A 15,000-nucleotide genomic window follows, 5' to 3' on the forward strand; every position below is an offset into this window, starting at 1 on the left:
AAAATTCGGTTAATGTTGCTTTATACATACATACATATATATATATATATATATATATATATATATATATATATATATATATATATATATATATATATATGTATATATATATATATAAATATGTATATATATATATATATATATATATATATATATATATATATATATATATATATATATATATATATATATATAGATAGATAGATAGATAGATAGATAGATAGATAGATAGATAGTATATTTGTATTTGTAATGTACTGAGCGCTTTTCAAACCTATCAACCATTTTTTTTTATTTCTATGAGTAAAGATAAATTTTCATGATGTTTGATTCTATATTCTAAAAGCGTAAGTGTCCTATTTTTCACAGGATGCAATTACTTAGGAATAAATATTTATGATAGGCCCATAGCCGTATCCATATGATAAAAACTTGAAATTTTTATCTGCTACACGTGTCACAAGTAACACAAAGGTCGGGCGGGGGTGTTGGGGAGTGAGGTCATTATAACATGGGAATATACTATAACCAAAAAACCATGCGTTTATGGTGCCATGAGAGACAGAAACTAGATTGGTTTCGCATCATACCCAAGTTTTCCCTAATGTCTCATTTCATGGAAGGTTGTAATAGGCTCAAGTTCTCGGTTTGTGGTGGCTAAAGTCAACAACAATCAATTTGCTCCTCTTCTTCTTCTTTGCCATACTGCGATGACTTATGTTCAAGATGTAATCCACGTCTTTAGGTTAACATTACATGATATCACTTGATCAGAAAATTAGAAAGTGAAATATTAACTCTTATTAGGCTAATTGGTGATAGACAAATAACAAGGCTATCTCTACAATCGGTTACTGTTTAAATTATAATTTGTCCCATATTACAATAGAAGACGAAAGTAATACGAAACACTTTGCATTGTATTATAATTCGTTGTATTTTACTTTCGTCACGACGTTAAAACGTAATTGATTGACCTTTCTGGGGAATATCTTAAAATGGAATAATTGGGATTTACTTTTGTTACCAGTATCAGGAGATTGGCTTTCAAGATACTAATATTTTTAGAAATACTGTTTTTCTCTTGAAGTAACTTGATATTCGTTCATTCAAGACGGGTACGGAAGAAACATACAAGCAGCGGAATGAGAGCCAAAGACTGCTTGATGTATACATATATATGCAATTTCTGTGCGTGATAAGGAATTGGAAAATAAAATCTAGGGCAAAGGCCAAGCTTTGGGAACTATGAGGTCATCCAGCATTGAAATGCAAATGAAGAGTGAAGGGGGTTTTATATATGTATAACAGAAGGAAATACTTATAGGAGAGGATGGAAAGTAAGAAGGAAGAAAGATAATATGAACAGAGGTACAGCAAAAAGAATGAAAGGGATTACATCTAGGGGTCGAAGGGACGAAGCAAAGAACCTAAGCAATTCCTACACCGATGTTCCCTACGGGACTGGATGAATGAAGGGGTAAGAAAAAGGACCATAAGAGATGAGGTGATACCCTCATTACGAGAGCGTTTGTTATGCCATGAGATCTATTGGGTTCTGAAGCAGAGGCTAAATTATCTTCTTTTTTCCCCCTCATAACCGTTAGGCTCCCCCTCGCCCCCAACTCTCCCTCTCATGTGATCTTTTGCCCGTGGTACACACTCAAAACAATGCCCCCTTTAGGATGCTGCAAAACAGTTGAACTTTTCATACATTGTTCAGTTTCACTAATTTCCTCTTGACTGAACGCTTTCATCACCTCCGCTTCTCTATCACCCGTCAGTCCAGCTTTGTGCTTCAAAACCACGGTCCTTTTGCAACATCACTGCCGTGACGAGAGTGCACGCTATCAGCTAATGAGTAGCATATAATACTATTTTTAGCTAGAATATATATATATATATATATATATATATATATATATATATATATATATATATATATATATATATATATATATATATATATATATATATATATATATATATAAAAATATATATAAAATATATATATATATATATATATATATATATATATATATATATATATATATATATATATATGTGTGTGTGTGTGTGTGTGTGTGTGTGTGTGTGTGTGTGTGTGTGTGTGTGTGTGTAATAAGCCGATTCCGAGGCTTATACTTTATTTTAGTCTCCGTTTTAAAAACAGAGGTTGGTATCTCGCTTTTCCCGAGATATTGTGTGATAGCGTGAGCCGACATCATAAGTTATTCCTTTCCATAACTAAATTCTAAGGACTACTGGAATGAGATACCAGGTACAAAACTAAACCTTTATTCACAAAAAATAAAGAAAATAACCTAAAAAAATTAAGAAGAATCAAATCGAAATGATTCAACATAACTATGAAAATCTTCTAAGAAATAAGGTCCAAATCATAGTCACCCAGCAATTTAAGGAAAGACAGAAAGAATTCATCTGTCATTCAAATCATAAAAATGTCAATGAATACATTCAGGTCAATTCACCATTAAATGTCACACCACTCCCTTCCCTGAAGAGAAACGTGGAGGAGGGAGGAAGGAATACCTGTAAAAGAACAAGCGTTATATTAAAAACCAGAAAATGTAAAAAATGCAGAAACACAAGATTTCACTGTCACAGGGGTAACGTCTGTGCCCATAGTTCTGAAAGAAAAGTTTAAAATGTTTATGAGCGGTACTCACTTCTCCATTGTCCTCTGGGGAGACAGCTTCAGTCTGGGTGTTTTTCTCTGTCACCCGAGCACACATTCAAAATACGGTTCTCGCTGTCCCACTCATTCTGTGAAGAACTCGTATTATATGGGTTTGTCAACACACATATGAACACACTCTCGTGACATCATTCGAGGTCAAAGTACGGTAAGACACGCTTGTTGTAATATGGGGCATCACGAGGTACCTGGTCACACACGTACTCACGCACTCCACTTGAATGCTTTCTTCAAATCCGGATTTTATAACTGGTTCACCTTCTAGAATGTTCTAAGCTGAAATCGCATTTCGCTCCTCGTGTATTGTCACCAAGGAGCTTCTGCAACTTCTTGTGGTATGCGAATGATTTAGCATTTTTCTTACATGCTGTGTATAGTCAAATGGTCCCTCGAACAGTTGACCCATCTTTCAAAGGTCACCTTCGTGAGCAGTTACACACACACACACACACACACACACACACACACACACACACACACACACACACACACATATATATATATATATATATATATATATATATATATATATATATATATATATATATATATATATATATATATATATATGAACCTGAGTATATATATAATCAGAAAGCTAAAACGTCCTTTAATATCCAATTCACTCTACCTCGGAAGTAATATATTTTCATATATGTTACCGAAAATTTTAATTGATAATAAGTCCACCGTCCCGTGGGATCAAACCAGCGACGGACGAGGAATCAGGACTACAGTGACACACTAACCAGTTGATACAAGAGAGGTACAAATGAATACCATCTCCCATCAACCCACCCGTCGAACTCAGGTGTTTTGGGTTTGGAGACGATATCCACCCACCTCTGCCATATTGACCTTGTTTTTGTTGCACGTGCCATATTATAACTATTTATCACATCACCGTGATTCATATACAATCAGAAAGCTACAAACGTCCTTTAATATCCATTTGACTCTACCTCGGAAGTAATATATTTTCAATATGTTACCGAAGGGAATTTAATTGATAAAGTCCACCGTCCCACGGGGATCGAACCAGCGACGGACGAGGAATCAGGACTTAAGTGACACATCTAACCAGTCAACAAGAGAGTACAAATGAATACCATCTCCCATCAACCCAAACGTCGAACTCAGGTGTTTTGCGTTTGGAGACGATATCCACCCACCTCTGCCATGTTGACTCTGTGCGTTTTGTCGCATTCAAAATATTATGACTATTTCTCAAACATCACCGTGATTCATATACAATCAGAAAATCTTTGTCAAACGTCCTTTAATATCCAATTCACTCTACCTCTTGTAATATATTTTCATATATTTACTGAAGAATATTTTAATTGATAATAAGTCCACCGTCCCGTGGGATTTAACCAGTGACGGACGAGGAATCAGGACTACAATGACACACTAACCAGTCGGCCACAAGAAGATTACAAATGAATACCATCTCCCATCAACCCACCCATCGAACTCATGTTTTTGCGTTTTGGAGACGAAATCCACCTTCCTCTGCTATTTATTGACCGTGATTGAGTTTGTTGCACGTCCATATTATGACTATTTATCACATCACCGTGATTCATATTCAATCAGAAAGCTACAAACGTCCTTTAATATCAAAATCACTCTACCTCGGAGTAATATATTTTCATTATATGATTTACCGAAGGGGAATTTTTAATTGATAATAAGTCCATGTCCCGTGGGATCGAACCAGCGAGGACGAGGAATCAGGACTAAGTGACACATAACCAGTCGGCCACAAGAGATTATCAAATGAATACCATCTCCCATCAACCCACCCGTCGAACTCAGGTGTTTTGCGTTTTCAGACGATATCCACCACCTCTGCCATGTTGACCGTGAAGTGCGTTTGTCGCACGGCCATTATGACTATTTATCACATCACCGTGATTCATATACAATCAGAAAGCTACAAACGTCAATATCCAATTCACTTACCTCGAAGTAATATATTTTCATATATGTTACACAATTTTAATTGATAATAAGTCCACCGTCCATCTCCTAAAACATAACCAGCGACGGACGAGGAATCAGGACTAAGTGACACACTAACCAGTCAGGCCACAAAGAGAGGTACAAATGAATACCATCTCCCATCAACCCAAAAACTCAGGTGTTTTGGAGACGAACACCCACCTCTGCCATGTTGACCGTGTAGTGCGTTTGTCGTTCACCATAACATGACTATTTATCATATCACCGTGATTCATATACAATCAGAAAGCTACAAACGTCCTTTAATATTTCACTTACCTCGATAATTATTTTCATTAATGTTACCGAAGGAATTTTTAATTGATAATAAGTCCACCGTCCCGTGGGATCAACCAGCGATGGACGATCAGGACTACAGTGACAACTAACCAGTCGGCCACAAAGATTTTGAATGAATACCATCTCCCATCAACCCACCCGATGAACTCAGGTGTTTTGAGTTTTGGAGAAGATATCCACCACCTCTGCCATGTTGACCAGATAAAAGCGTTTGTCGCATTAATAAAATATTATGACTATTTATCACATCACCGTGATTCATATACAATCAGAAAGCTAAAACGTCCTTTAATATCCAATTCACTCTACCTCGGAAGTAATATCGTTGTCAAATATGTTAAGAAGAATTTTTAATTGATATAAGTCCACCGTCCCGTGGGATCGAACCAGCGACGGACGAGGAATCAGGACTAAGTGACACTAACCAGTCGGCCACAAGAGAAGTTACAAATGAATACCATCTCCCATCAACCCACCCAAACTCAGGTGTTTTGCGTTTGGAGACGATATCCACCCACCTCTGCCATGTTGACCGTATTGCGTTTGTCAGCGTAGCGTATATAAAACTATTTATCACATCACCGTGATTCATATACAATCAGAAACGCTTCAAACGTCCTTTAATATCCAATTCACTCTACCTCGGAAGTAATATATTTTCATATATGTTACCATCAATTAAATTCACGATGGAAATGGAAAATGATGGTGCTTACCGTTTCTGGATGTCCTCATACGAAGAAATAGTTGGGTTTAAATATAGTGTGTAGAAAACCCACTAATATTTCTTCTATGTGCATTCTATTCTGGACAAACCATCCGGTTAAAAAGTCAGTGTTTTCATCTATGTTTTTAAGAGCATTACGGGTATGTAGCCCTGAATATATTGGTGATGAAATAGATAAGATTAGGATTGCAGGCAAAAATTGAAATATCCTGATAGTGTATTAAACAGTGCATTTGAAGCGGCAAAAAGACTATGTATCAAAACCAGAAAGAACCTTACAACACAAAAAAGTTGCTTGTTCTGCCTTATAATAATAGTATGAAAGATATCCCCATCTTCTTAAGAATTTTGGTGTTAATGTCGCATTTAAGAACAATACAACAATGAAAAATGTACTTATCAAGAACTCCCCAGACAATATTAAATGGTGTGTATATAAATTTCCGTGTAAGTCTTGTGACAAGTTTTATATTGGCCAAACCGGAAAGCACTGGAAAAAAAGAAAACAACATAAGAAATGTGTGAGATATGCACAAGGGAACAGTGGTATATTTGTACATGTTAGTGAGAACAATCATGCTATCAACTGGGAAGGCAAAAAATTGTATATTCTAATAATGCACTGGAAAGGAACATCATTGAATCTAGCTTCATAAAGAAAGTTACAACCATAATATGAATATCAGTCAAGAGATGTATAAACTTGATCCTTTAATATCAAAAGAAATTTGTAAATTGTTTAAACTTTAAGGTGTGTAGAGATATATGAAAATGTTATCATATTTGTAAACACAGTGAGGGTAGTAATGTTAATGAGTTTCCAAACTCCGTCCATGACACCAAAAGTGTGGATCTATATGGTCTGTTTATCAAAAATGTCCCTGAAATTTGTTATTTTTAGTTCAAAATAGTTTTATAATAACTTACCTCGACACCGGCCTTACAATATACCTCTAACGATTAATCATTCAAAAATATATTCTTGTAGTATATATATTTGTGACTTCTCACACTCTGTATCAGTCCTTCGTCAATGGCTTGTCGATAAAGTCAAAACCAGTCTGACCTAGTTCAGCTTATTTTAGTCACCTGTGGTATATGTGATATAATATATATATATATACATATGATATGGAGATAAAACAAAGATATGATGGCATTTGACAGATATATAGTGAGGGGGCGGGCGTTGGGGATATATATCCCCATATATAGCAATGTATATATAAATGATATATTGATAAGACATCTATTTTATATAATGGGTTGATGAAACCATATAACTTGAATCTTTAAGTTTTTATGAGTTTTCAGTACATATTTTATATTTAATGAAGATTGACTTTCTTTAATGTTCATTATATATAAATGTAATCGTAATGTTAATTACTATACTATCAAATTTTAATACTACGTACTTATAAAATAAGTGGTTCAGTGACTGCTGAGTCAGTGCAAAGATATTGGGCATAGTTACCCCCTATCAATCTAGTGTTTCGTTTTGGTTTCGTGAAAAACATTTTTGTGGCCATAAAACTGTGACTACAACAATTATTTCTTAATTTTCATAAAGCTGAGGTTCTGATTTTATTATCAATACATAAAGTATTTTATTTATTTATCTTTTGCAACGAAAAAATATTTTAAGAAATTTTAATTTATGCAACCTTTTTCATTCTCGAATGAGAAAGACGTCATATGAACAACAACACTGTTATATTCATGTCAACACAATTTCAGCAATTCTTATACACGCCGTATAAATAAAGGTATGAAAAATTTATATATATAGACGGTATATACAGAGCCCATGCCCCAGAGGTAATATAAATATTAATTTTACTAATACTAGACTGTGTGTGATTGCTAGTGTGTGTTTTGTGTGTACAGTGTGTGTGTGTGTTTATACATATATAAAAAGAACCATCAAGTTCAAAAATAGACAGAAATTTCAGGCTAGCATATATTTTACGAATAAGTTTCACTAGTTTAAACAAATGATTAATTCAAAAAATCAATTCATATTTGTCTGTGAAGTTCAAAATGAATTCAAACGTCAGATTATTGCATCTACTGTTAATAAGGCTAATAGTTCACTGAATGACATCCGAAAAGTTAATATATGAAGGAGATAAACAAAGAGTATAATGGCATTTGATTCAGTGAGGGGCTCAGATGCTGCACACCCCGGAACAAATGTCAGAGATAATAAGATATGTAGAGATAAACTATAAACCCGTAAAAAATCTTTAGTTTTTATGAGTGAAAGATTTTTCCTTAACGAAGATTGACTTCAAATGTTCACCAAAAAATATAATCAGCAAATTACTATAAAAATGTAGTAATGCAGCAGCTGGAGAAAGATCATTTGCCTTTTTGAAGACTGTCGTTCTCAGTGTTATGATAATGCTGCTGTCATATCTGGACACAAATCAGGAGTACAACAAAGACTTGCTACAGTGAACCCTAAAACAATATATGTGAACTGTAACAACCACTCACTAAATTTGGCTGGGGTTCATTCCGCTAGTCATGAGGTGGTGATGGTCACATTTTTTGGAACTGTGCAGGCAGTGTATGTTTTCTTTTCAAGGTCGATCTATAGATGGGAGAGATTAAAGAAGAATTTGCCTATATCTGTGAAAGCTGAATCTGAAACACGCTGGAGTGCTAGAGCTGATGCAATTCGACCCATACATGAAAATGTGAGGGATTTGGTCCAACTTTTAGAGACCATCGGAAGTCATTTGAATGAAACAGATACCAGAAGTGAAGCAACACAGCTATTGAGCAGAATTTTGACATTTGATTTCTTTGCTGCACTAAGAAGTTTTTGGAACATTTTACTTACCAAGATTGACAGAGTCCAGAAGCGGCTGCAGGATCCAAAATTGAATTTCCATGAGGCAGCACAAGATATCCAGGCGTTGCAAGTTTATTTCCTTGCTAATCGGGAGGATATCTGCCAGACATCTATCAAAAAAGCAAAGGAGCTCTGTCATGCTTGGGATGTGAGAATTGCCAGACGATGTAAAGTGAGGAAAAAAATGCCTGGTGAAACTGGAGATGGTGCTGCTGCAGGCCTCTCAGCAGAAAATGAGATGCAACTTCTGCTAAAAGGTGCTATTGACAGAATGCATAATGAAATGGGCGAACGGTTCATCAGACTGCATAACTTGGATTCAAAGTTTGGCTTTCTTTTGGATATTAAGGAGTTGCTATCTACAACCAATGAAGCATGCATCAAAGAAAGGTGCATTAATGTGGCAAGTTTCTATGACACTGACTTACTGGCTTGGAACTGTTCAGCAAAATTGTAGATTGCAGAATGCTGCTTAAAACACGAGATGATGTTCTGATCACCAACCCACAGGAATTACTTCGTTTCACTGTACAATATGGGGATGAAAGTGTTTTCCCAAACCTTCGAGTTGCCCTTCAGATACTTCTGACCATTGCAGTATCAATTGCTAGTTGTGAGCGATCATTTAGTAAGTTGAAACTTATCTTGTCGCATCTGCGAACATCTATGGGGCAAGAGAGATTGTCAGCTTTAACTCTACTAAGTGTAGAGCAAGAGATCGCAAACAAAATAAACTTTGATGACGTGAGAGACAGATTTGCGACTGTAAAGCTAGAAAGATAAAACTGTAAACACATTGTAACGTGCATCAATACTTAATGTCCTATAGTTCATTGCCAATCCTTTTCTTTGTTTAGGTTTTCTGTTATCAATATCTGTCTAATTATCTTTACATTCTAATACCTTTATACCGTCTTATTTCTTTGCATATGGTTGATCCTAAGCATCCATCACTTCAATCTTTTTGTTTTCATTATTTTGACGCACGTTAAACATTCTTTAAAGAAACGTAAGGTTTATAGTTAGTGAACTAATTCATCTTTGTTCTTATCAGTTTTCTTTTCAGGCATTATAACTATTCAGTTTTTTACCACAAATTCTATTTTTTATTTCTTTAGTATTAACTTCTATGCTGGCAACAAATTGTAGATTTTCATGATTTTCTTAGCCCCCTGTATTCCATAATGTTTAATTCCTTTTTTTACTCAAATTTATTTAATTTGCCATTTGTCTTTGGTTATTGAGAGTTACTGGTTACTGTGATGCTTTACTATAATATACATTTTAGCTATTTTATCAACATTTTGGAATTTATTTATGAGTGATAATGATTAATTAATTGCAGTAAAATACACTATTTCAGTTTGCAAATTCTATTTGTGTTCAATCGTCCTAGAATATTATTATTATTAAATTAGAATGTTTTGTTTTCAACACAATATATCTAAAATAATGAAGGCAAACATTTCCTGCCAAGATTAGCACACTCAAATGAAAATAGTTCTCCCCCCGGACGGGACCCCCTTTTGGGGACGCCATAAAAGACTTTGCCCCCGGGCGCCAGCAACCCTCACGACGCCACTGGCATTTGGAGATGAAAATATTAAAACATAAGAACAACGATGACCTCTGAAGTATTATAGTAACATCCTTTAATCAAGTAAAGTATGACAACAGTCAGCATTATCAGAAAAAGCCCTGTTTGAGGGAAACTGCAGGTAATTTCTCGGACCCACCACTAGTGTTCAGTTGTTTCATGCGGTTACAACTGAGTTGTCAAATAGCGCCAGATGTCGCTATTATAAGCTGTTGTCCGAAAAGTTTTGAAGTATGTTGCAAAACATTTTTGAGTGATTGTACATGCGCTACCGGGGTCTAAGCAATGTCAGGCAGGGCAGCCGATCGAGACTACGGTCTACCCCAAAGCCAAGTCAAAGTCCTTCAAAAGAATGCATCGTGCTTACCCTATAAAAAATGGGAAAAAGCACGTTAAAAGAAGAAGATTACAGTGAATTCACAAATTTCGATTATGGCAGCGTGAAATCTGTCATGATTTATCCAATAATGGGATTCCTAGTTCGCAGACCTCCTCCGCTGACATGGCTTTGAATGTTGTCTGCTGCATGAAATGAAATACAACGTAACTTTTAACACGTTGCTCCACTGTACAAAACTGCAATGTATAGTTACATTTTCATTCGAACGATGTTTCCTGTCAATCTTGAATTTTAGCGTTAATACAATTAAAACTAAAAATTCTTCTCTGATTATGTAAAGTTTAAAGATTATAAATGAGGAACGAATTTTACGTTTCCGTCTTGGGCCCTTCCTTCGGTTTAAAATATTTGCTCGTAATGTCACGAGGGTTTTTCCGGAGAGGAGTTTCTTTCAGCATTAAACAAAAATTATAGGACTAAAAAGTCTTTGTATGTTGAAAAAAAAGGGGAAGTATAAAAAAGGCTCATGTCAATATTTACATTTAGCTTTCTTAACTGGTACAAAATGGATCCATGAAATCCACTCTATTCAATTCTATTTCATTATGAAATGTGTCCGTAAACTATACATAAGTTAGACTCTAGGTAACAGGCCTTTCCCTCATTCATTTGTAAATAATGATAGCTGCGCAGGAGAGAAACTCGCAAAGCAAATATCCAATATTTTGTGTTATTCTATGTTTGTATCTGCTTAGCCTCTAATGATAAGAGGGCAAAGACAATACCTTTCCTCCTGTCCACATTTCTCTTTTCTTCTGGCATGCGCTCTCATTTTTTTTTTTTTCCTTATCTATAAGGGAAAATATATAAGAAACCAGGAAGATGAACAAAGAACGTTGAAATGGAAGGTAAATAATGGAAAGCAGGCTATTCAAAATTGCATAATGGAATTATATTTCCTCTTTTGTACCCATCAAAAGCCATAATAAATCCAACGGCTGAACTTTGTATGATGACTGATTCCTTTCACTGAGATAACGATGAAAGGGCGGTGTTTGCAGGACTAGTAAGAGCAAACAAAGATCTTTGGAAACATCAAACAACCACGGTCAAAACAAACCATCCTTTTATTGAATGTGCTCTCAGCCCGCACCTGCCGCTTTCTCATTGGAGTACTTTATTAAATGCTTCTTTTTATACGCTTTTGTTGAGCATGCTTTTTGTTTGTTTGTTTGTTTGTTTGTCTTGGTCAAGTCTTGTAACTCAATTTTCAACCTGTTCGCTTCGTCCGATGGACTTAAAATTTTGCATGGTTACTCAATCTCGGTGACAATACAACCTTACATGATCAGTAGGTCAGGAGTGACCTCTAGTGACACTACAGTGAGCTCTCCCAGTATCTCAGGATTTGTTTGAAACTCTTCGGATTTTTCACAACTTCTTTGACTCGGTAAATAACTCTACAGATTTTGCAAACCTTCTTTGGCTCGACAGAATATCAATTTTGTTAGCTGCAATCATAAATCCGTCACAATTTTTGTCAAAACTAAAAAGTATAAAATACAAAACTATAAGAAAAAAATTTTTACACTTTTATTAAAATGCACTAAAAAGTGAAAAATAATTTTTTGAGACACACCAGGATTTTCTTACAATTGATCATGTCTACAAAAATAAAAACGTGGGCGCCAAACATGGAAGTAAATGCTATAATAGATAAAAAATATATTTCTTTTCTTGTACCATTTTCTTCCATGTTTGGCTCCCACGCTTTTATTTTTGTAAACATGATTAATTGTAAGAAAACCATGGATTGTCTCAAAAAAATAATTTTTCGCTTTTTAGTGCATTTTAATAAGAGCGTGTTTTAAAAAAAAATACACACACACACAAACGAACACACACACACACACACACACACACACACACACACATATATATATATATATATATATATATATATATATATATATATATATATATATATATATATATATATATATATATATATATATATATATATATATATATATATATATATATATGAGCCCATAACCTGGCAGTCGGTTACAGCAGCAGCTTCGGACTTCCTTAGAGGTCTGTTTGGTTCAAAACCCGCAGCCGACTGGTCAGAGAGAGGCAGACACTTTTTATCCGTGTAGACATCCCGGGATTATATATAAATCAACGGATAGGTTTGCTTAAAAAGCAAATGGATGTTACAGACTAAATACACACACAAAACAAAGCCACTACAACACCTTCTAAAAACATAACAAACATCTCACACAGTCTCGAACTCTCGCCATACCCGCGCAATAACTCAATCTCGCTGCTGGGAAGAAAGGGCGTTGGGTCGGGTATGATACATGAAACATACGTACCGGGGTCTAAGCGATGTCAGGCAGGGCAGCTGATCGAGACCACAGGTCTACCCCAAAGCCAAATCAAAAGTCCTTCAAAAGAAGGCATCGTGCTACCCCATACAAAAATGGGAATAAAAGCAAGTTAAAAAGAAGAAAAAGAAGAAGAAGATATATATATATATATATATATATATATATATATATATATATATATATATATATATGCCGTATATATATATATATATATATAAAAAGTGTGTGTGTGTGTGTGTGTGTGTGTGTGTGTGTGTGTGTGTGTGTGTGTGTGTGTGTGCGTATTTTTTTTATATAAGCCTACACGTAAACTCCATGCAAAATGTCTAAATCCACAATAGCTCTCCGTATTCTGAAACCCTATAATGGTCCGACTTTATAAAGATTTTCGTCAAATTTCTTAATTGGTCTACTCAGACCTTATAAATTCCAAATAATATATCGTTGTCGTAATTCTTACACTCGTCTGTATCCAAAGGAATGACTGCACCTCTGATTCCTTACTTGAGAAGTTGTCCTTCATCAAGAAAGGCAATACACATCCAGATTATTTAATCTTTTGTACCATTAACATGGTATTGGTGGCTCACTTGTAATTCTAGTAACCTACAGTAAACCATCTCACCTCTGACTTATCATGTCCGTCCCTCTTCTATTGTCTGCTAACAGCAACTTCTTTTTAAAATATACTCTCCATCACCACTGCACTACATTTGCTTTAGATGGCATCTGTTTCTAAATTGCAATTTTCCCCTTATTTTTTCTGCATATACGTCTTTCAATTACATTTTTTTTACCTAAATTCCGTGGACAGATTTATATTCGATTCTTTAAATTCCAATCAATGATTACAACATTCCTTATCTCGTATTCGTTGAAATGGTGTTGTCTTTTGTAACTGTCCTTCAAAAAACCAACTTTATTTCTTTTCCTAAAAAACTGTCTCATTTCCTTATGATTTACTGCATTGTGTCTGTTCCGTGCATGCCTATAACTAATATAGGCAATCATAGCTAACTCGGAGATGCCATACAAGAATTTTGCACCCCGTTCTTAAGAGTAAACTCCACAAACCTTTGAATTCATGCAATTTCTCCCCATTTTGTTATTCTATCTTCCTTATTGGCAGACTATGTTGTCTGAATTATATATAATTATATACAATTGTCTAAGTTATATTACCACTTCACCATTACAACCGTCAACTTGTGTTTAGTCTGATCTTCACTTATATACAATGAAACAATATGTTATCTTTTTTTTTCACCGCACCATTTTCCAAGGTATTTTCAAGAAAATGTTTTTGTTGGAAATCATTATTTTAAAAAAACATGGCTCTTTGAAAAAACACATGTACTAAAGACGGCACTTTTTTGCGTGAAATCACTACTACACATTTTCCTTCCCCAGAGTCAGTACAGGAAAAAATAAATGTTTTCTGAATATTTCTCTATTTTCATTTACTAGATGTCAAACACATACTAAAACTATTTTATATCCAAAGCAAAACTTAGAGCTAACAACATGAAGAAATAATGTAACCTACCAAATTAAACTTAGATATATATATAATATATATATAAATAATATAATGTATATATATATATATATAATATTATATATACACATATATATATATATATATATATATATATATATATATATATATATATATATATATATATATATATATATATATATATATATATATATCTGTGTAAACGTTGTATGTGTTTATGCATTTATATGTGTGTGAGGGTTTGCATATCACATCATTTAACTCGCAAATGACTGCTAATTTTGAGCGGTGGTAGGAAGAGGCACTTACAAGATACTAATGGACCCTCATCCAACGGCACAGTTACGACAGCACAGGCATTAGGAAGATAGGTTACCTTCGTAAGTGTCATCTTTAGTCAGCTGCATTTGTACCCATGGCAACCCAAGTAGAGGGTACAGTAAAATGCTCCCATTTACTCTGGACGACATTACTGTATATTATTTTGAATATTCTATTTAACGTTTATATATGAGGTAATTTACCTTTA

The 15,000-nt window shown here is 34.6% G+C and overlaps 1 protein-coding gene across 1 annotated transcript in view; it reads left to right on the plus strand.

Moving 5' to 3' along the window:
* The window catches only part of LOC136851867 (putative neural-cadherin 2), a 236,162-nt gene that overhangs the window by 177,157 nt on the left and 44,005 nt on the right, over positions 1–15,000 (plus strand). Inside the window, 1 exon segment of the mRNA XM_067126180.1 lies at positions 11,601–11,604. Within this exon segment, the coding sequence (XP_066982281.1) occupies positions 11,601–11,604 (4 nt within the window).

The sequence above is a fragment of the Macrobrachium rosenbergii genome, chromosome 24 (genome assembly GCF_040412425.1).
Source record: "Macrobrachium rosenbergii isolate ZJJX-2024 chromosome 24, ASM4041242v1, whole genome shotgun sequence".
Taxonomy (NCBI): domain Eukaryota; kingdom Metazoa; phylum Arthropoda; class Malacostraca; order Decapoda; family Palaemonidae; genus Macrobrachium; species Macrobrachium rosenbergii.